Genomic DNA, 23631 nt, shown 5'->3' on the forward strand with positions numbered 1-23631 from the left:
AACCATTATATAAAAAGCCCTTAACGGTTTAGGACCTCGATACCTGGCAGAGCGCCTTCTTCCACCCAGTTCTACCACGTATCACCCACTCCAGTCAGGCTTGGCAGCTGAGGGTCCTAATGCCAAGAGAGGCCTGGTGGGGGAAAAACAGAAATTGGGCCTTCTCGGCAGCGGCCCCTTGGCTTTATAACAACTTAGCTGCTGAGATTCGCCTGGCTTCCTCGCTGAGGGCCTTCAAGACTAACTTGAAGACATGGCTATACAGGCAGGCCTTTCCTACAGCCATTACCTAGCCTATCTCCCCTTTTCTTTTTCTTTTCTCTCCTTCTTCTTCCTTTTCTGTTTTCCTCTCTTTTTTTCCTTTCCCATCTTGGATTAATCTGGATTTTATCTTTTTTATTTTTTATTTTTTTATATGTAAACTGCCCAGAGTAGACCTGTTCTAGATGGGCAGTATATAAATCTAATAAATAAATTACCTGGAGCTTGTTGGGTTTTTTGTTTTGTTTTTTGTTTTTGTTTTTTTTAGTAATGAGGGTGTAACAAAGTTATATTTCAAAAAGTGTGCTGCTTATGTAATGAATAGAAACAAGTTAACTGTATTGATGTAATAAATAGCAGTTCTTTACTTTTCAAAACTACCTTTTAGGGTGTTTTTAAAGCCATATTGACAGGATTTTTTCAAATTTGGTGCCTTTTGAAAGTAACAAGAGAGAATAAGCTATACAAGTTACTTTTTCAAACATTACAAGGAGAAACAACATTGGCTTGCATAACCTTTCAAATCCTTGTAACATACAGATTTATGCAAGTTGCCCACAGGGAGTGAACTGAAATGACTTGGCCATCCTACCCGGAAATGGTTTACAAGGCAGATCTGTCATCATTCTGTAATCTCCCAAACAGTATGCCATGTGATCTTGAGCACAAGGGACAAATATAGAGGTCCCACTGGCTCACGCAGTCAAGGTTGCGTCAGTTGGATTACTCAGAAGCCATTCACCACTTGAGACATGGACATGGGCTGGAGCTCATTGGCTAAAAGCTGTTCCAGCATCTTTTGAGAGAGTGGATGGACAGTCAGATTAAATGGCTGATAGGCAGGAAGAGATGGAGGAAGCTGGACGGCAAAGCACATCATTGACGCACACTCTCATTCCCAGAAATGCACACAAACTTCGTGCTAGAGTATGGGGACAAGTTTTATGTGTGGTTGTGCTGGTCTATAGCCTGTGTCCTGAGCACACTCCTATACTGCAGTGAGTCCTGGACCCTTTATGCACGGCAGGAGAGGAAGCTGAACACGTTCCATATGCGTTGTCTCCGACACATTTTTGGTATCACCTGGCAGGACAACGTTCCAAACAGAGTAGTCCTAGAACAAGCTGGAATTTTTACCATGCATACATTACTGAAACAGCGACGTCTATGTTGGCTCGGGCACGTCGTGAGAATGGTTGACAGTCAGATTCCAAAAGATCTTCTGTATGGAGAATTAGTGCAGGGAAATCGCCCCAGAGGGAGACCACAGCTGCAATAAAGAATATCTGCAAGCGGGATCTGAAGGGCTTAGGAATGGACCTCAACAGATGGGAAATGTTGACATCTAAGCGTTCAGCCTGGAGGCAGGCTGTGCATCATGGCCTCTCCCAATTTGAAGAGACCCTTGTCCAGCAGGCCAAGGCAAAAAGGCAGTCTCAAAACCAGCAAAATCAGGGAGCTGGACAGGGGACAGATTGTACTTGTCTTCAGTGTGGAAGGGATTGTCACTCTCGAATTGGCCTTCTCGGCCACACTAGATGCTGTTCCAAGACATCTATTCAGAGCATGTTACCATAGTCTCTCGAGACTAAAAGATGCCTACCTGCTGGTATCCAGCTGTGGTACTGCTGTGCCCAAACCACCTAAGATTCTGTGTACCAATTGAATTAGACTGTTCAAACCTAAATCTTGTGTCTTGGTGAAGTAGCTAATGCACAGGGGTCAGAATCCTGATTGCATAAGCAGAGTTCACATAAGTCTTTCCTTCCTTCCTGAAGGGTCAACTTTGAACATCCAGTTTCTCACTGGCTCGGAAACTGGGTACCTGTCCAGTTAATATGACCAATCCCACAAAGGAGAGCTGGCAAGAGCCAAACACCTGTTTTGCAATGGCCCGCACACCCATCTTTTTCTCTCTCTTTAGACTTGGCCTGTGTTTTTGATAGTCTGCTGCTTTCTGCCAAACCATAAAGGACTTGGCATTGAAGACTGGGAATATTCACTCATAGATAGAAAACTTTCAAACTGAGCATTTTGCAAGTTTTCTATCTTTCGCAGGCTGCCAGGCATTTTAAATCCAGCAAACAACAATTGCCTTTAATTAATTTGTTTATGTAAAATATTTAAATGCCGCCTTTCTACTAAAGGAGGCAAGGTGGCTTACAGTCTTTAAAAGAAAGTTTAAAACCAAATAATAAACTATTACAATATTTAAAATATATTAAAAGTCATAATAAGATAAAAATAAAAAACAGCTGTAAATTACAGAATAAAAGCCAACCCAAGCCTGCCCAAAAAAACAGCCTTCAGTCTGACTTGTTAAAATACTGAATGATTTAAAGCTACCACTGTTGCATGTGATCTATACCAGTGGTCCTCAACCTTGGGCCTCCAGATGTTCTTGGACTTCAACTCCCAGAAATCCTGGTCAGCAGAGGTGGTGGCGAAGGCTTCTGGGAGTTGTAGTCCAAGAACATCTGGAGGCCCAAGGTTGGGGACCACTGATCTATACAGTACTGGGAAATTACAATATGGATTGGTCCCATTCTTATCCCCCTGTTCCACATGTAGCCTCATGAAACCCTGACGTAACCCAAAATACAGAAGGGTTAGTTCTGCTAGGCAGGACAGGAATTGCAAACTTAAATCCTTAACCCACAGCAATTTTATTCCTGGCCTTTTTGTTTGTTTGTTTGAGGTGGGTAGGAGATAGGTAGGAGAGGGAATGGACTAAAAAATTGTGTTCTTTACTGTAGTGTACACTAAGGAAAGCCGGGTTATTTCTAAAAGGAGCCAGGAATGTAATAAGTCCAATTTAGGTTTTTAGGAAAGTGTTAATCTGAACAGTTGGGAAGGGAAAATAAGTATAGACCCAACCGGGGGAAAGAATAAGAGACAAATAATAAACTCTTCCCTGTCGCTCCTCGGATGAAGAGAATCACTCTGAAGTGGTAAAAAAATACCACTATGGCACACGTGGAGGCTTTACCGGAGCCCTAACACGTTCTTTTGAAATACCACAGCCAGTGGCGCTCACTTGCAGTCCTTCCACACACAAACCTGTTCCTGGCAAACCCAAGCATTCTCCATTTCAGCAGTCTTTTAGGGGGATGTAGGAAATGCTGTTTTGTTTTGGTTCTTGAAACTGAAATTTAAGAATGGAGGAGAGATAATTGGTATTCCTTTGGTAAAACAGAAAAGAACAAAAGAGCTACTGGAGTGTCCAATATTGAACAGGTTCATTTTAGAGTGTTTAACCTAGCTATGAGTTGCAGGAATTTCATAGAAAATTGGTTCCCCCCCCCCAAAGCGACAGAATATGGGTAAAATCTAGCTGTTTCCATATTTCTGGATTTACATTTTGGGGCATTCTTGCCTCCCTTGTACTATCCAGAGTAACTGTTCAGGCCATTTTCTTCTTTGCACGAGTACGTCAAATGCACAATACTGCAAATATTTTAAAGAACGAAACTTAACACCCTGCTTTTCCTGTAGACTGACTGCAATGAGATGAGATCAGCTGCTCAAACCTACCGAAATATAAAAAGCACAGCAGGCAATAGGAAAGCGGTCAGCAACTAAAACTGCCAAATGATACTAGAATATTTAAAGGGCGCCCTCCACAGAGAAAGCTTGCCTTCTCTTGATGTCTTTCAAAAGCTACCTGTTAAGGCCCGGGTTTCCATCTACGTTTTGCGCATCCTTGTTTTGCTTAGAAGGCTCATGCCATCAGCCTCCCCGTTTGAGCCAGCCATCCCCACAATGCTAAAGAGCCACAGGACCTGGGGTACCAGCACCCTGAAGTTCCAGTTTCCTCTCTTCCCGTCTGCCTTCTTCTGCCTCTTTCCCCTTTGTGCCTTGATACACATGCTTGCATGATCAAACCGCTCCCCCGCCTCCTCCCTCTCTTTTCTGTCACGTGCCCCCCCTCCCTGGTCTTGTCTCTTATCTGCCGTGATTTGCCATCTTATGGTATTAACTGTTGAGATGTTGGACATATTCCCAAGTACGGTTTTTCATCTGACCTAATTATGCCGGCTCATTGAATTCCCACCCCCCCATTCTTTTTTTTTCTCCTCTTGTTCCAGCTACCCTTTTCTCATGACTGCATCAGACTCAAGAGTTTAGAAAGGAAGCAAGTTCTAAATATAGATCCTAAGGAGGGCAGCAAAAAGTGACAGTAATTCCTTCATCGTTGATAAGAAGATTGAGGTAATACATCTCCTGCAACACTCCTACAAGTTTGTCATCAACAGAGCAATCCAGAGAAAATGGCTGCAACCTTGGTTGGAGGAACCTGCCAATAACAAATCACAGCATATTTTATTCCAGGTTGGTACTAGTATTGCCTCTTACTATGTGCATTGTGTGTCCTGTTATTTTTCTGTATGATATAATGTCCCCCTGCCCCGCTCTTGATTGTTTGGTCAGGGTACCTAAGTTGTTGACATTTCTGTTCAAGTCACACTATAGATTTATGTAATAATAATTATTATTTTTCAGTAAGATGAAGGAATGTTACACCAAGAGATCTGGCAGCTCAACGACAGAGGCAAAAACAGTTCTTTATTTCACAAAGCACCAGGAAGCTTACTAAACTCACCTCTGGAAATCTAGATTTCCCCTCAAAAAAACTTTCTTTACTGCTGTTAGAAAATAGATTACACAGAGATTGTGTTGGCAATGAGAAAAGGCCAACAATGAAAATGAGGCCATAGGAACGAGAGAACTCCAATCCATGTTCCTTAGCGACTCCATGTTCCTATGCTTTGTTTTATTTTGTTTTCCTTTCATCTTCCAGGCAGGAACTGTGACATCACCGTCAGCATAGTGGGATATTTTGTGGCAAACCAGGGACTGATGTTCCTGTTGTATGAAAGAAAAATATTCCCTTCCCCTCTAATCCCTTGCTTAAAATAGATCAGGCTTGCTGCCTGCCGTGTGCAGACACTGTTGCAAAAAGCATGGGGACAAGGGATCGCCGTCTCGTTCCCATGCTGCCGATAACTGTGTTGTGTTGCTGGGGTGACAAAATGCCCCATGTGGCTTTCCTGCCACACACCTTTCTGTAGGAATTATCAACATAGCCTGTGGTTTGCTCTAGCTGCCATTTACATGTATGGATGCGGCTCTGAAAGTTAGAAGGAGATAAGCTATTTATACAGATACTGAGGTTGTGTAAAACAGGTGTTCGCAGACATTATTGTGTGGTGTCTCTCTTGCAGCTTATGCCACAGTTCCTTCTTGGCTGCAGAGTCTCCGGAAGACTTCCTTACTCCCAAAGTATATTGTTTCTGTTTGGAGGTGGGCGGGCGATATGTTGGTATTAGTTTCTCAGGACAACATAGGATCTGAACGGAGGGTCCCTTCACAGACACCCCAGCACAAGCTGCCAATGTTGGCTTATCTGAAGCGGCTGTCTCTTTCCACAAGCTAAATTGTACATGTCGCAATCACCATTTGGAATATATTGGTTTGTGTGTCACAGGTTCCTGTTGGAAAGTGCCTATGACATCACTAGGGAAAAGTGGCGTAATTTTTCTTTTCTGTACATAAGTGGTCATTTTCTGATGCAGTAAAGAAAAGGGAAAAAAACTTGAAGTCTTTGAGGTGTGCAAATCTAATGTGTGTGGCAGGGGATGTTCACAGCTGATTAGGCCTGGTGCAACTGTAGTACAGTACTAAGTTTTTTTTTATAAAAAAAACTATGTCAAGATATAAACATTCAGTGCCTTTTTAAAGGTATATATATTTGAAAGGTACAATCTATATTCTTTCTTAGTAGGAAAAAAAATCAATTAAAAATAGGTTCTTAAAGGGTAGCTCTTAATGGAATATACATTAAAATATATATATACTTCAAACAAAACTTTATTCCCTATAGCTAAGCACCTACACTGAGAACAGCCGAGAGGAAGCTGGCCAGCCTGAAGTCTCCGTTTATGATATCCAAGAAAGGCTGGGATAGGCAACCAGATACCCTTTAGAGGTTTGGGCCTACAATCCCCATGATCCTTGACCACACTAAACGTGTCTCATAGGAACTATAGTTCAGACATTCAGAAGGCACCAAGTTGGCTATCCCCAGGCCCAGTTTCATGCCACTCTGGTGATCACTGTAGAGAGGAGTTACATGGATTGGCCAACTGATCTGGTTCCTTCTCAGGGTCATGTTGCACACTGTTAAGTCAGAGGCTGTGGGGACAGAGGAAGGAAGAGGAGAAAAGGCAAAATATTCTGACATTTTAAAGACTAAGAGACTTATCTGACTGTGAGGACCCTTGGATCAAAATCTACTTCTTCAAATACAAGTAAAAGAGTGCAAAAAAGTGTGCTGCTTATATATCGCCCCATAGTGCTTCAAGCACTCTCTGGGCGGTTTACATGTTAATTATGCAGGCTACACATTGCCCCCCCCCCCAACAAGTTGGGTCCTCATTTTACCAACCTCAGAAGGATAAAAGACTGAGTCAACCTTGAGCCGGCTCCCTGGGATTGAACCCCAGGTCGTGAGCAGTTTTGGCTGCAGTACAGCGGTTTAACCACTGCGCCATGAGGCTCCTGTCAATACTATGCCTTCTGTAGCTATACAAATTGCCATGGTAGTGAGGCCCATGACTTGGTGAGGATGCAGACAGTAGAGAAAGTGACAGAATATTGTTCTGAGGAAAGGTCAGTTTGCTTACACAACTCTGGTAGCCTTTCTTTAGAAATTTTGCTGGAGTGGTCTGGGCCAGATTACTAGAAGCATTTCGTGCTGGTCTTAAAATGCATGAACCTCGCCTTGGTCCCATTCGATGCTAAAGAGCCACTGTGCAGAGAGTCCTCATCAAAAGGGACCCAAAGGCTGTCTCTTGCAGACAGCTGCCAAGACAGCTCAATGTTTGCCTACTGGTTACCCATATCCAGTATGGGCAACACATCATTATGACAGAACGCTTACGGAGCAGAGAGACTGAGATGATCCTTCCGAACAAGGGAAAGCAAGGGGAGAGGGAGACATCTCCTGCTGTGAGAGTGACCTGGAAGAACATTTCTTCCCAACCTAATTTTTGGTGCTCAATCTAAGTATGGCCAAGAGCCATCTATGTCATTCAAAATAAAATGCAATTGCGCACATCAAATAGGTAACTTATGATTCCCATTATGGTACAATGGATAGAATAATGGTCTAGGACTCTGAAGAAGAAGGTTCGAATCCCCACCTCATCATGAAAGCTCACTGGGGGAATGGAACTGGTAAAACCACTCCTTAAATATCACACTTACCTTGAAAATCATTTTAGGGTCACTATACATCCGTTCCAATTTGATGGCACAGAACATGCAATAGAAGCTGTGTAACTGTCTTCCTTCTCTCTCTCTCTCTCTCTCTTTCTCTCTCTATTTGTGGTCTTGACTCTAACATGTTGTTTGGAAATTCATATTAAGCATTCTGAAGAGCTGCAATTGACTTCTTAATCTGCTTTGTTTCCCAGTGAGGCTTCTGATATTGATGCAGTAGATGATCCACTCAGAGAAACAAGGCGAATCCGCAAGAATGAAAGAGAAGACGGAAAAGTCTGCGTTGTTGCGCAGCCATGAAAATGGTGCAGTCCATTGTTTTATTTCCCTTTTTACACACATTCATTTGGGTACAGTCATGGCCAAAAATATTGGCACCCTTGCAATTCTGTCAGAAAATGCAACCCTTCTCTCAGAAAATTGTTGCAGTTGCAAAAGTGTTCATTTCTTTCGTTTGCATTAGAACAACACAAAAACACAGAGAAGAAAAGTCATATCTGATACAATCCCACACAGAAACCCCAAAATGCACTGGCCAAAATTATTGGCACCCTGTCTAAATTGTAAGAAATAATTGGTTTTCAAGCTTGTAATGTTCCTTTAATTTGTATTTAGACACACCTGTCACAAGTAAGGGGTGTGGGCAATATAGTAATCACACTTGCAACCAGTTAAGATGGAAAAAAGTTGACTCAACCTTTGTGTTGTTTGTGACACTGAGTATGGAGAAAAGAATGAAGTGTAAAGAGTTGTCTCTGGATTTGAGAGGAAAAACTGTGGAAAAACATTGACCATCTCAAGGCTACAAGTCCATCTCCAGAGATCTTAATGTTCCTGTGTCCACTGTGCGCAATATCATCAAGAGGTTTACAGCCCATGGCACTGTAGCTAGACTCCCTGGACATGGATGGAAGAGCAAAAGTACTGAAAAATTACAATGAAGAGTTGTTTGAATGGTGGATACAGAACCCAGATTAACTTCCCAACAAATTCAAGCTGATCTGCAGACACAGGGTACAACAGTGTCAGCTCACACTATCTGTCACCATCTGAATGAAAAGGGACACTATGGTACGAGACCCAGGAAGACACCACTGCTGACACAAAGGCATAAAAAGCAAGACTGGAGTATGCCAAAGCTTATGTGACAAAACTACAATCCTTCTGGGAGGACGTACTGTGGACAGATGAGACAAAAGGAGAGCTTTTTGGTCAAGGACACCATGGCACGGTTTACAGAAAAAGAAATGAGGCATTCAAAGAAAAGAACACAGTCCCTACAGTAAAGATGGTGGAGGTTCAAAGATGTTTTGGGGTTGCTTTGCTGCTTCTGCCACTGGATGCCTTGACTGTGTGAACGGTATCATGAAATCTGATGCTTACCCAAGAATTTTGAGGTGCAACGTAGTGGTCAGTGTCAGAAAGCTGCGTCTCCACCAGAGGACATGGGTCTTCCAGCAGGACAATGACCCAAAACACACCTCAAACAGCACTCAGAAATGGTTAAAAACAAAATGCTGGAGAGTTCTGAAATGGCCAACAATGAGTCCAGATCTCAGTCCCATAGAACACCTGTGGAGAGGTCTCAAAACAGCAGTTGGGAGAAGGCATCCTTCAAATCTGAAGGTCCTGGAGCAGTTTGCCAAAGAAGAGTAGTCAAAAATTCCAGTAGAAAGGTGTAAGAAACTCATTCATGGTTACAGGAAGCGATTGATTTCAGTTATTTTTTCCAAGTGGGGTGCAACCAAATATTAAGTTAAGGGTGCCAATAATTTTGGCCAGTGCATTTTTGGGTTTCTGTGTGGGATTGTATCAGATTTGACTTCTCTGTGTTTTTGTGTTGTTCCAACGCAAACCAAAGAAATGAATACAGTATGTGAGTACCAAAACATTTGCAACTGCAACAGTTTTCTGAGAGAAGGGTTGCATTTTCTGACAGACTTGCAAGCATGCCAGTATTTTTGGTCATGACGGTATATGTAATAATAGAGAGCCCATCCCCCACAACAGGTATGCCAATGAAATAGAGCTACCACCGGTACAAGTAGAAATTGGGTTTTTTCCCCCCTATCTGCAAATATGTGTGTGTTTTAACTGAAATGCATACATACTGGCCTGCCTTGGAAGTTAGGATTAAAGTTAGGATTTGAAAAACAGTTCCTAGATGAGGGTCCTTTGGTCCTCCAGATGTTTTGAACTACAACTCCCAGAATCCACAGCCTCTATTGTCGATTATAAAGGACAGTGGGAGCTGCAGTCCAAAATGTCTGGAAGGCCAAAGGTACACTAACATGTTCTAGATAGTTTCCCTTTTTAGGAATCGAGGATACTCCCTTATACTGAGTCAAAACTTTCATCCATCTAGCCCAGTGGTTCTCAACCTTGGGTAACCCAGGTGTTCTTAGACTGCATAGGAGCCTCGTGACATACTGGTTAAACTGCTGTACTGCAGCCAAACCTGTGCTCAAATCCCAGGTAGCCAGCTCAAGATTCACTCGGCATTCTATTCTTCCAAGGTCGGTAAAATGTGTTCCCAGCTTGGTGGGGGGTGGGCGGCAATGTGTCACCTGCATATATAACTTGTAAACTGGCCAGAGAGTGCTTTAAGTGCTATGAGGTGGTACATAAGCAGCAAGCTTTGCTTTTGTTGTTGTTGTTGTTGTTGTTGTTTCCAAAAGTCTTCACCACCAACTGGGCTGGTCAGGGTTTCTAGGGTTTGCAGTCCAAGAACACCTGGGTTCACCAAGGTTAGGAACCATACTGATCTAGCCCCGTATTCTGATTGTCTGTGGCTCTCCAGGATTTCTGCCCTATCTAGAAATGCTGTGGATTGAATCTAGCACTTCTACATGTAACACAGGTGTTCGACCACAGAGCTGCGCTTCCCAGAACAGGTCATGTTTAGCAAGGTTACTACCCTGCATTCCTTCAGTCCGTGAAACTATTATGATATTCCCATAGGAATCAAGCAGATTTTTGTAGACAGAAAATTAACTAATGATAACAGCTTATGCCTAGAGAGAGCTCTTCTCTTTCTTTAACATGGTTCCTTAAAAGGAACCTATTTTTTTTAAAAAAATTAAAAAAACATGATAAGAAAATGCAATGCCATCAATGTTCATAACCTGTTTTTGTCTGGCTTTGGTGGATTAGGTCTGTCTCATGTTCTGTCGCTGGTTCTGCAAGAACTGAGCCTCTTCTATAAGAGAGATGTCAACGGGGTCGGTGTGTTGTATGACCTGCTCCGATCGCCCTGGCTGCAGGCGCTCCTGAAGGTCAGTCCTATTCCAGAGAAAACCAAGGAATCTGATTAAACAAGGAACAGGCTCTATATAGAGGGCTGCCCATAATCTACAGGTAGACGCTAACAATGTCTCCAAAAGCAACCCGACAATAGTAGGAATCAAGGAAAATGGCTGCAGAAATCTCACCAAACCACTTCTAAGTAGCCCACACAAGCTTGCTCCCTGCCGCTCTTTTAGCTATACCCTCAGTGTCTTAAGTCAGTGGTTCGTAACATTTGTTACTCGAATGTTTTTGAACTGCAACTCCCAGAAACGCCAGCCAGCACAATTGGTGGTGAAGGCTTCTGGGAGTTGCAGTCCAAAACTCCTGAGTAACCCAAGGTTAAGAACCAGTGCCTTAGGTCAATTGCATGCTCTCAACCTCCCTCAAAGAGTGGCTGTTCTGAGGTGAAACAGAGGAGGACAGAGCACAGAGCACAGAGGAGGATAAATAGGTTATCAATGGAACTGATAAATGCAGCCATGACATGGGGAAAGTTGCTTGATTTTTGACCCAGTCAAGATGCATCTTTTGGTTGTGGGGAGGGAAATTTTGAGTAAAACTAAATGATACAATGAGTGTATTGTTAGAAGGAGAATTCCATTAAGCAAGAAGACATTAGTTTGTCTTACAAGGAGTTTTGCCTCAACTCACTTCTTGCACATTAGCTAGCTTTGTTGGGCAAAAGAATATTGCCCACATAATGTAAATCATGTAAATTTTTGGCTGCAAATTAGGTTATGAAGTCAGTGTAGACATCATCTGTTGCATACTAAGATGTACAATTCAGTGCCCGACACATAACATCTACGCTGACTTCAAAACCTCCAGCAATTTGCCACCAAAAAAGTTATGCGGGAACAGGATTGTGTTTGCTGTGTGATTGGTCATAAAGAGCTGTCCGCAGAATTCATTTACAAGCCTGATTGCTCAGATGTGGAGGCTTAGAAGAATTTATGTAACTGGAGGGGAAACACTGTAAAGAGCAGGAAATGGCCATTCCCCTGATGTGTAGTTTGACCTGATCAGGCACGTAAGCAACAGAAATACGTGTGCAAGATTTGTCCCATATGACAGTGATCTCATGCTTCTGTCCCTAGGTTTACGAATGCCTTCATCAGCATATCAAAAGGCAACCAGATCCACTTACCCTGCAGGGCCGAGCACTGGCCCATGAGGTGAGGTTGATGCCCTGGCTTTGAACTGCAATTGTCCCTGCTTTCAAATAGCACAGCACTGAACCATGTTATCTCGCAAGTGTCCATAGTTAAGGATTTATCTTATATCATTAGGCTATGTTTAGAAGCTAAGGTAATGGTGTTGTAGTTTGTTCAAACAAATGAATATTTAAAAGCTATGAGGAAGTTTTAAAATGACACTGGCCTTCCCTTTTTCTCAGGTAGTGGACTTACTACGTGGAGTCCCACAGTCTCCAGAGGTTAAAGAACTAAGGCGACTTTTACGAGGTCCTCACGTCAAGGCAAGTGCTAGTTCTGGAAATTACCTCACCTTGAGGGAGAAAAGTCAGGCAAAACGATGGTTAGAAGATGATTAGATGATATATATAGGTTGGTTTGTTTATGAGTTACATTTACAGTCCACCTTCCCTCAAGTGAATTTATGACTCTCCTTGCCCTTTTATCTTTGCAATGTCCCCGGGAGATGGGCTGAGAGAGAGAGAGAGAGAGAGAGAGAGAGAGAGCAACTATCCCAAAGTTACACCATGAGCATTGATGAAAATGGGCAATTCCCAGAGGACAAGGTGGTGCTGCGGTCAGAGAGTCGGCTGGGACTTGGGAATTCCACGTTCTTGTTCTCATTGGGACATGAGTGGGTGACCTTGGGCCAATCACGGCCTTGGCCTCACCCGTCTCACAGAGTTATTTAGGAGAATATCTTGGGGAGGAATTGAACCATGCCATTGGAGAAAAAGTAGAATATAAAGGTAGTTAATGAACAATACTGTAACTCAGTGGTTCTTACCCTTGGGTTACTCAGGTGTTTTTGGACTTCAACTCCCAGAAGCCTTCACCACCAGCTGTGCTAGCTGGGGTTTCTGGGAGTTGCAGTTCAGAAACACCTGAGTGACCCAAGGTTAAGAACCACTGCTGTAACTGACCATTTCATGCTGCTGCCACCAGGAGAATACCTTGAAATGAGACAAAAGCATCCATGCTTAAGTTGTCCTAACAGATTAGCTCATATAATGGAAGACTACACAGCAGAGGTGAGGAACATGTGACTCTCTCAATATTTTGTCCCACAGCTCTCATCTTCTCCACCCAGCATGGCCAGTGGCAAGTCACTGTGGGAATCCAACAGAGATTTCTGGCTCACAGAATACTATTTTCAGTGGACTTCTGTTCAATGGAGGCACACAGGGTTGGCTTCCGAGTGTGGTTATGAGGATCCACTCTTTCCTAGTATAAAAAATCAGAATGGAAACTATAACTGTGTATGGAGGTTTAGGATGAAACCTCTTCCAAGGGGAACATTTTATTCAACATGTTATTGATAAGCCATTATACCTGGCCGTTGGCAAGCAGAGAATATGCTGGGGCCCCTGGTTTGAAATTACTGATGCTGATGACAATGGTGTTGAATGTTTATGATAAATAAGATTCACACTCCACATGAAGTATGTGGATTTGGGGCAGAATGAATGCAAGCAACAAAGCAAACAAATATCTGTCTGTCTGTCTATCTGGTTGAATTCATGTTGCTATAGCTGACTCCTAAGCAGTCACATCCAGCAATTACGGCATGTAACCGCTGCTTGCTTTGTGCCCCATGAAATTCCCCATTCCCTTTTCTTTTTGGCACAGGCCTTACTATCCGCTCACGATACAGTGGCTCAGAAGAATTACGAACCCATCCTTCCTCCTCTGCCTGACAACATCCCTGAAAATGAGGAAGCCATGAGGATTGTCTGCCTGGTGAAAAACAAGCAACCCCTTGTAATGTTACCTTTTAATCCTGAACCAATGTGATCTGTTTTATCCATACTTTTTTAAGAGCAAAAGAAATGCCATGCAAATTAAGCTTCTCTTGCCCATTGATTCTTATTTGGCCAATTGGCACTTGTTTTAACAGTGTGGTAGGAGAGTAGAGTGCAAGCATCAGATGATGCTATTAGTCTCCATCCACTAAATATTTTTCCTCTTCTCAAGGAAGATGAGGTTCTGTATAACTTACTTCTTAATTATGTACATTAAAGCAACAATCCTATATGTACTGATCGGCGAATGAGTCTCACTAAACTCGGTGGAACTTACTTCTGAGTAAGCATGTATACAACTGTAATGTAAGAGAAGCTGGACAGTTTCTGAGTGATCAAAGTATATGGAAAGATTTCCTTTGCTTTCATACATAGAAAATATGTATGAAAATACATTGTCTGTATTTTCTCTTGCTTCTGAACTGTTGCTATCTTCCTTGAGCTTGAATATAATAAGTTAGAGAAAGAAATTGTTACCATTATAAATGAATTAATAGAGTATTAAGTATCTATAAATCATTTTCTGTCCATTAGCAGCTCCCAACGTGATAACCTTAACATTTCAGTATAAAAAACAAACAAAAAGGAACAAGACATTAAAAAAAAGATTTAAAACATTTTAAAAAGTCAAACACCTGACAGATTTAAAACGTTTTGACTGCCCATTTGAAAACTCAGTGACTTCCCTTGGGGAGGGAGTCCTGTCATCAAGGGGAGGCTACGGAGAAGACTCTGTCTTGCCTACCCATCAACGTAACTTCTCAGAGTCATGAGATGTGAAGCAAGCTCCCTAATGAAGATCTCAAACAATGAGCACCTCCTATCATCCCTCATGACTGGCCCTGCTAGTTAGGACTAAGTGGGAGCTGCAGTTCCACAAGAACATTTTGAGTTTAACTGTATCCCCAATAAACAGGAGGACACTAAAAAGCAAACTGTGCAAAAATCACTTTTGTATATTTCTCTGTAAATCTTTTAGCACAGTTGCAGGGGACATTTCATACATGTGAATAAAGATGATCCTATCAGTTGCATGGTATGGAGAAAAAATCATCAGCTGGCAGCAGTATGTAATATGTATTCAAAGATGGATGGGCGAACTGTAATGAGAGTTGAAGTGCAATGTTTCTAACAATAATTTGTGCCCATCTCTAAACATTCACTAAATCTGCACGTAGCTTCCATTTTATTCATTAATTTTGTTATAGCCTCTCTCTTTTTTTCTTTTTTTCTGTCCTCTTCCCCCCACAACCACCAAGCAGGGTGCCACTATTAAACGCCACGAGCTAACAGGAGATATCACAGTAGCACGAGTAATCCATGGAGGACTGGCAGACAGAAGTGGTAAGATTAATTTAAAACTTTCCCTGGGGGCAAGCAACCCTCTTTCTCCGATTGTTGGAAGTAGTCGGTTGGGGCTGCACACCCACCGAGGCAGGGCTACAGCCCGCAGCCGGCCAACCTGCCCTCTCTTGTCTCAGGCTTGAGATGATGGCAGCAGTGGTTGAATACCTTTGGAGGACTCCAGGGTGAGGAAGGCTAGTATGGGGTAAATTTACATGGCAGAGTCCATGACGAAAGGGACTGTTCTACTTTGAGTGCCTTTTCGACAAGGGCAGATTTGGGGCTCCTGTTTTATGGTTGTGGCATCTCCTTATTCAGAATTCTGACAAAAAAATCTTGGAATCACCCCTGAAATTCTAAACCGTTTTGTGCTCCTCTTCTCTGGGGAGATGTTCATCGTGACTCCTTTCCCTCCTAGGGCTGCTGTATGCTGGAGACAAACTGGTAGAAGTGAACGGCGTTCCTGTGGAGGGCCTGGAACCGGAGCAAGTAATCCACATTCTGGTATGATGATTTTGCCTTTCATGTTTTTAATACCATTCACCAGGAACATGTAAGGAATGCAGATATGCTTCCTCTAAACCCAACAATACATCTTGCAGAATTACGATTCTTTGTTGTCATTATTTGGCTCCAAGTCATCAACTACTTATGGCGACCCTATGAACGGGCCATCTCCATAAGGTCCTGTCCTCAACGGTCCTGCTCAGCTCTTGCAAAGCCAAGCCTGTGGCTTCCAATTCTTTACAAATTCTTGTTACAAGTTCCTGAAGCTATTAGGCTTTGGTATGCATCTCCTGTGCTATATGGTGATTGCCACCAGTTTGTCTGATACTTCTTATGTTGACTGATGATCCAAAGGCTGATGAGGCATTCCCTCTTTTTTTTTCCTTTAACGCTTCCATGAGATTTCCATTTACAACAGTGTCAGCTCTTTCACTCAGTATGAGCTTTTCCCCATGATCTGCTGTTGTTGCTATCACGGTTAACTTGGGATGTTTGGTTTCAGATCTCTGTATCTCCAAATCCATATTTCTTTAGGAAATAGATACAAAGGGTGTGTATTACACAATGTTGTTTTTTACATTGTGACTGTAGTTGCTCGGAGTGGAAACAGATGTTATAGATATTATTATAGTTGAGAGCACATAAGAGCCCAGTCACAAATGAAAGCAAGCTAATTTGCTAATTAAGTGAGGTGTGTGCTCATGTGTTTTGAGCAGTTACAGAATTCCCTCTTCTGATGATGACTTACTTGTAATGTTTGCTTCTGCCATGGGACAGTCCAAAGAATGATATTATTTTATTTATTTTTTAGTGGTGGGAAATCTTGGCTTTCCAAATGGTTTTAGCCAGCTCCCAGACGCCAATGGCCTATGGCAAGGGATGAGGCAAATTGTGGTCTTAAACATCTGGAGAGCCAAAAGGTTCCCTATTTGTTTGTACTCTGTTCTAATGCTTTTCCCATCATCATCATCATCCTGCATGTAGCCTGACTTTCTACTCTGGTCCCAGGCAGCCAACCATGCCATAGCCTTTCCATTTTTCGTAGAGCACTGATATCTGTAGACTTTAAAACACCCTCCTTACACTGGGTCTCATAATTTAAAAAAAAAAAACACTCTATGCAAACAAATCAAATTTATTTGGTATCTTCCTTTGGAACTGATTTGAAGAAACAACTTTATCAGATGTTTTTTGGCACAATTACCTTCTGCCTTGGTTCTTTGTTGTCATGTTAGTAGGTATCTTCATAATGTGTCGCATAAATGCCAGGGAGTTCAGTAGAAACGTTCTTTAAATATTTTATTTACCTTGTTTACAACCACGCTTTTCTATCAATATATTCCACATGGATCCCAGTATAAAATATGAGTCCATGGTTTAATGGTTGTGATGTCAATTGGAAGGTAGGCAGGGAGGGGAGCAGATGCTGGAAGCTACTCGTAGCTCATGGGTAGTCAAAATATTGGATCAGGGCTTGGAAGATCTGCACTATTTAGAATGGATAACCTGCCTGTCTTTGTGATCCCAACATTCTAATTGCTATAACAGCAAAGTTGTAACTTTTAAAAATTTCTTGTAGGCTCTGTCACAAGGAACAATTATGTTCAAGCTGATTCCAGTTTCTGATCGGCCAGTCAGCAATCAAACAACAGTAAGATACTTTTATTTCTTCAACTCTCTCTTGCTTTGGAGTGTTAACCCAATAATGGTTAGCCATAATGTAGATGAGTAATGTCAGTTCAGCTCCTGGCAGCATCTAATATGATGGCTTTTACAAGACAGGTAGCTGAGAAAATAAATACTCTGTCCATCAAGCCATTTAGTCTGTAAGGAGTATATCATACCAGTACTTTGCTATTTCACTGGCTGACAATCAGCCTCTAGTTCCAATTCAAGATGGTAGCTATGACTTGTAATAGTCTAAAGCAGATGACCCCATTATACCTGGAAGGAAATATTCACCGTTATTAATACCTTTTCCTGTTAAGACCTCCAGGTGAGTTCCTGCTCCAGACAGAGCGAGTTTTCCACAACTAACGAATGATATAGTCCTTGTACACAATCCTTGTACACTTACTCCAACTGGCTAAAGTGATCATTTTGACTGGATTTGGGCTTTTTCTCAATTGCTACAGTTACTAGTATGGTTCTGTAGCTCTTGGTGTGACCTGATCGGGATCACTTAATACTGTATATTAATTAATGGGTGAGTTGGGTGGCAGATTTTCGCTCAGTTATTTGGAGTTTCTTACCTTCCTAGCAGGAAGCCAAGGAGGGTGTCATGCCCTTAGTTGGTCAAGGACAAAAGGCGAATTGTAGCTCAGAAGAGGAGTAGCTTAAATTTGGCAGAACACGATGGAAACAGGTTGTTGGTTTTTAGAGAGCTTGGAATTTGTGGCTTCTGCTTTTGGAGTAGCGTTGCCAGCCAGTACACCCACTTGGCTTCTTCTGCCTTTTATCTCCACTAATTGGAAAATTTGGAAGTGAACGTAATTATGAAAACCATCAGGAGATTGCCTGGACAAAGATACCAACCTGCCCAGTTCTTATGATCTTCTGCAAAAGTCTTTCTTGTGGTTCCCACCACTTCCCACGTTTTGTTTGACAGGAATAAGAATGAAAGTCTTTTCTGTGTTGGCCCCAGACTGTGTAGAGCAGTGGTGCCCAACCTTTGGTCCCCAGTTGTTCAGGGACTGAAACTCCTAGAGAGCCTTCGCCACTAGCTGTGCCAGATAAAATTTCTGGGAGAACATCTGGAGGCCCAAAGTTGGGAAACCTTGAGGTAGATGGATCAATAGCTAAGCCCAGCATCCTACATTCTTAGTCCCTCACTGACAGTTTTTTAACTGCTGTTAACTCAGTTCTTAAGGTTATTATGCTGTGTTATATTTCTATTTTTCATATTTTATTTGTTTGGCTGACTGCACTTAATCTTTTCTGCTTCTGTTCAGATATATTTTATTGTGTAAAGGCAAAGGAGAATGATACCTTTATTGCACCACTAAAAATTCTCAAACATAGGCTGGCCTTCAACTCCATACAGGTTTTCATCAGGCTGGGCACCACATGTTTGTGACTTCTCAGTCATCTGGTAAAGGTATCACCCACCTTTGCCTTCAGATTGCATACAAGAACTACATGGCTTCTTGTTGTTGTTTTTCCTTCTCCTCTCCTCCCTTCCTCATCTTCTTCTTGCTCTTCCTCCTCCTCCTCCTCTTCCTTCTCTTCTTCTTCTTCCTCCTCCTCCTCTTCTTCTTCTTCTTGTTCTTCCTCCTCCTCCTCCTTTTCTTCTTCTGGTTATGTTATGTTATGTTATGTTATACAGTAATTGTTGTTCACTCTTTTGACCCTGATTCATGGAAGAACAACACTGCCTGTGTTTTTGCCCTAGCTCTATGTCCGAGCGATGGCGGATTACTGGCCTCTCCAGGACCCAGCCATTCCATGTGCTGATGCAGGGCTGCCATTTAAAAAGGGAGACATCCTCCAAATTGTGGACCAGAATGATGCCTTGTGGTGGCAAGCTAGGAAAGTCTCAGACCTCAGTGCCTGTGCTGGACTCATCCCTTCAAATCACCTTCTAAAAAGGTAGTGCACGTGTTTCAAAACGTGGAAGTGACATGGAGAGCTGTTGGCGTTGGGGTATCTGGTTTGGACTGAAGAGACCTGGGTTCAAGTCTTGCCACGGTCACTATTTTTTCACAGGATTACTTCAGTGCAGCCATTCTCCATGAGCCTATCCTTCCTTAAAGGGTTGCTGTGACGATCAATAGTTAGATATACTATGATGCTAGGTTATTGATCTTCATTGAATCCTAGAGTTCAGAATATTTTTAGCAGAAATGCACTGGTTTTCTAACCCTGGAGGGACAAGAAGAGTTAAGTTATTGATTTAGGGTTCCATTTGTAATGCTCTTGGTTTCCGTAACCCTTATCCACTGGGATTTTTTTTAGGTTGCACTGCGTTCAGTGTGGGCTTCTTTTGAGAATTGCAATGCATTAAAAGTTAGGATTGTAGCTGTGGTTAGGATTTTATATATATCATACTTCTTGCATATCGTGACCCTAGTGAAAAGTTTGATGCTCCCTTCCACCATAATAGTCCAACCTATTGACAATCAGAGTTCATCACTTCTACTTCTCTACTCCATAGTTTGTGGCATGGAAAAGATTGCCATTTTCCTGCCAATATGTTACACTTGCTAAGAAAAATAAGTTCCCCAAAAGCAAAAAGCCGAAGATTCATTGGGATGTTTTTGCCCAGGCTGTTTTTAATTGGTTAAAGATGATTAATCATGTAGAGCATGTAGCTGAAGCTTGAAGCCATTGTTTTCAACTATTTAGATGATGAGGTCACAGGATGCTCACAACCTGCCTCTGACAGACAATGTTCAATCAAGATTCAAGTTGTCTCTCTGATCATCATTCTAGTGTGTAGTTGATAAGAATATCCTAACTAGATTTAATTGTAACTGTTTTCTTACAGCATCACATTGTTGTTTCTTTCTGTCTAGGAAGCAGCGAGAATTCTGGTGGTCTCAGCCTTTCCAACCTCACACTTGCCTCAAATCAACCATCTGTGAGTATAAAAATGTCCTCATTAGAAAGCTTGTGGTAGAAATGCTTCTCTGAGTGTTGCACAACAGACAGATTTGAGGGAAATGATAATTATAGTTCTGAATCTGACAGTCCTGGAGGCATGACTCTTAGACCATTTATTTTAAATCACAAAGGAATTACAACTGAGTGGAAAACATTTGTGGACATCAGTGAATACATTGAGTACTGTAGTAAAAATGTTAAAAGTTGTGCAGATAGTATTCACTAGGCTTAACTTGTTAAAAAGCATAAGTTTCAAGATGGTAAATTGGCGCCGTATAGAAGTTGTCTGCAAACAGATTTTCAGGTGGCACCAGAGCCTCATCGGACTGGCGCAGCTTTATCTCCCCAGAGTGTTGGTTGCATACAAATGCAAGTGTTCCATCTTATAACCCTGCAGTCTCTTTTCATAAGTTAGAAGTAATCTTTAGCCTCTCTCTCTCTCTCTCTCTCTCTCTCTGCGTTTCTAGTGACAGTGCAGGCAGTCCTCTAATTCACTTTTTGTTTTTAATTTCTTCCACGAATTTCCCATGAGTAGTGAGCACTGTGGAAGAAGGTAAGCGATGGTCTGAGTTTCATATGTTTCCCCACCCCTGTTAAGCTGCTGAATCTGTGTCTCTAGACAGTGACCTTTAGGATTGCAAAGTGGAGGGGTGTGTGTGTCAATTATTCTTGACACGAAATTATTCTCGGCACCTAGAGGATAGAAGCCCTATCTGGATGTTATAGCCTGAAACTTGGGTAAGCTTAAAGCATGCATGTTGATGATATGGGGATGCAGGTAAGTCCCATCTCCCACATCCCCACCTCACCCCAAATCCTGCGGGCCTTTGCATGTTCACAGCAAAGGTCTGCCGCAGTGCTTGCTAGTATATAAATGCACCTACAGTGTTTCTGTGAGTGTAAGTCCCGCCTTATTGGAGTACCTGATCCTAGAAACTCTACTTGTAACCACCACTTGGAAGTGCTGCCGCCGACCTTTGCTCCCTTCCAGGCAGGGCGGAGGCATAAGAGACAGGACTTGCCTTGCCAACCTTGCCATGCCTCTGCCACACTTCAGGCCCTATGTGGTTTTGGGCATAGTGCCTGAATAGGGCCTAAGTGTCAGAGTAGTGTGTTGGTTGCTTGCTGAGGAGGCCCATTCTGGTCTGACAGGAAGGAAACATCAGCCGAAACCCAGTAGTAAGATGCAGCTAGAGTAAGGCCCACTGAATCAGTAGAACTTACATACATGTTGACTCATCGGATCTTCACTGATCCAGTGGGCCTGCTCTAGTTGTGACTTACTATTGGATTTCAGCCATCTAGTCATGGGGTTGCTCCCGTCTGCCATCTGGGCAAGGCAGGGTTAATTCTGTAATAAAAGCTAGCTTTTAACTGAATAAGCTGGGCTACTTCCCACAGTAAGCTCAGAAAAGCAATAGTAGTAACTTAAGTAATAGGAAACTAGTAAAGCTTCAGAGATTAGACCAAGCCTCTACCTTCCAGATTTCTGCTAATGGCATGTGTGTGGAAAAGGATGCTAAACCAGCTGTGGCTCTGATGTTATGGTGCTTTTTGGCTTGGGAACATGAGAGACCTCACAGGCCAAGGGCAGTGGTGGTTCCCAGCCCGGAGTCTCCAGATATTCTTGGACTACAACTCCCAGAAGCCTTCACCACCTCCTGTGCTGGCAAGGATTTCTGGGAGTTGTAGTCCAAGAACATCTGGGGACCTAAAGTTCGGAACCACTGATCTAGGAGATCCAGGCTGTGACCACCTTGCCAGTATGCATGCGCTAAATGTTTTTCTTAAGAAGGAAGATGGAAAGGAAAGGAAAAAAATGACTCAGATTTCCTTACAGTTTCTCTCAAGAACAGCCTCTACTACCAAATGGCACCTCCCCACAGACCAAAAGAAAAGTATTTCAGTCTATACTATGGGGGTGTGCACACAGAGCCCGAGGTGCTTTTTTAACTAATGATCTTTAATAACTTTGTTTTCATTTGAAGTGGAAAGGAAATCCTAATATAATATTTTATGCCATGACACAGCGCTGAAATATGAGAGAAAACCTTAAAGAAATTGGATTCTTTAAAGCCTCAAAAGCATGACTCCCCCATTCCTTTTCCCATTTTTTACACCCTACAGAAGATGATATGCAGATTGACGAGAAGTGTGTCGAAACAGGTAACTGACCCTGGAGTTTGGCGGATGAGCTTCTTCGTGTGACCAAAAATCCATTTCTAAAGGATTTTCTAAGTCTATTAAAATGATATTTGGCAGAATAAATGAAGGAAAAAGGTGTATGTGTAAAAAGAGAGGGAGGAAGAGGGATTATAATTCCAGTTATTTAAATTATGGCAAAAGAACCCACATGGAGAGAGACGTGTTGGAAAGAGCAATTGACTACAATGGGAGTATTGCTTGGATGTTAACAGTATTGTACACAAGCTAATAAACGGGAACAGGCATGGGGAAAACGTTGGGATTTGATTTGTTTTGGGTTCTTTCAAGGGATGCCTCCTTTGTTTTCAGGTCTTTTGATCATTTTTCCTTTTTTTTTATGCATGAAAGGGACCAGCTCTTTTGTTTTTCTCTGTTTGTCTTCTATCTGGCACTCGTCCCAGAGCCCTAAAGAACCCTAAGGATTGCTTCAACAACAACACAGGGGCACAGTGGGCAGCCAACAGTAAATTAACACATCTTTCAAAAATCAGCCTTTAACATCCCTACATACAAACATGGGGCATAAAAAGAGGGGGGAAAGGCAAAAACAAAACAATGAAAAACACTTGTCTTCTCTCCCAAAAATCCAAGAAGAGTAAGGAAGTGTAAAAAAGACCAAAAAAAAAAAAAAGTTCAGCGCCCCCAAACAAAAATGACAGGCAAGCCTTTGGATCCAAGTCCCAAGTCCAAATCTAAGTCTTGGGTACCAAGTCCAGAGTCCCAAGCCCCAAGTCTGAATCTCTATTGAAAACAAGCTCTCCCCCCCCCCAGAAAAAAAGGGAAGGGGTGGGTGGGGTTCCGAGTTCATAAGTTGAGTCAGAGTCATTGGGGGAGGGGGGAAAACCCAGTCAAGTCACCAATGTGACTTAGATCTGACTGAATAGCCAGCATTGTGACTTGAGTCGCAGCCCTGGCAAAGTGACTAGATGATATTTCAAAGAGTTCTTTGAGAAGCAGAAAGTTGGGTGGGTTGGTGTGATAGGTTACTAGATGCAAAAAAAGGTAAAACAACATGGTCTTCTATGCAATTAGCCTCATTTTAGATTGCAGCGTTGGGTATAACTTGGTCATAAAAGCAGAGGTGGTCCTTTGAGTGGATGACAAGCTCAAGTAGACTCTTGGCAGCAGCTCAGAGCCTGTGGCTG

At 42.4% G+C, this 23631-nt stretch overlaps 1 protein-coding gene across 2 annotated transcripts in view; it reads left to right on the top strand.

The window, feature by feature from the left end:
- The first annotated feature begins 4201 nt into the window (after nt 1-4201).
- The window catches only part of MPP4 (MAGUK p55 scaffold protein 4), a 31056-nt gene continuing 11626 nt past the window's right edge, over nt 4202-23631 (top strand). For both annotated transcript variants that reach the window (XM_072978774.2, XM_072978779.2), the window contains exons 1-13: nt 4202-4593; nt 7740-7850; nt 10699-10820; nt 11931-12008; nt 12230-12310; nt 13656-13787; nt 15091-15172; nt 15591-15676; nt 17259-17330; nt 19071-19267; nt 20194-20258; nt 20817-20834; nt 22409-22447. In XM_072978774.2, the coding sequence (XP_072834875.2) occupies nt 7766-7850; nt 10699-10820; nt 11931-12008; nt 12230-12310; nt 13656-13787; nt 15091-15172; nt 15591-15676; nt 17259-17330; nt 19071-19267; nt 20194-20258; nt 20817-20834; nt 22409-22447 (1057 nt within the window). In that variant the 5' untranslated portion in view covers nt 4202-4593; nt 7740-7765. The remainder of the gene's footprint in view (nt 4594-7739; nt 7851-10698; nt 10821-11930; nt 12009-12229; nt 12311-13655; nt 13788-15090; nt 15173-15590; nt 15677-17258; nt 17331-19070; nt 19268-20193; nt 20259-20816; nt 20835-22408; nt 22448-23631) is intronic.

This window comes from Pogona vitticeps, chromosome 1, assembly GCF_051106095.1.
Source record: "Pogona vitticeps strain Pit_001003342236 chromosome 1, PviZW2.1, whole genome shotgun sequence".
NCBI classification, from domain to species: Eukaryota; Metazoa; Chordata; class Lepidosauria; order Squamata; family Agamidae; genus Pogona; species Pogona vitticeps.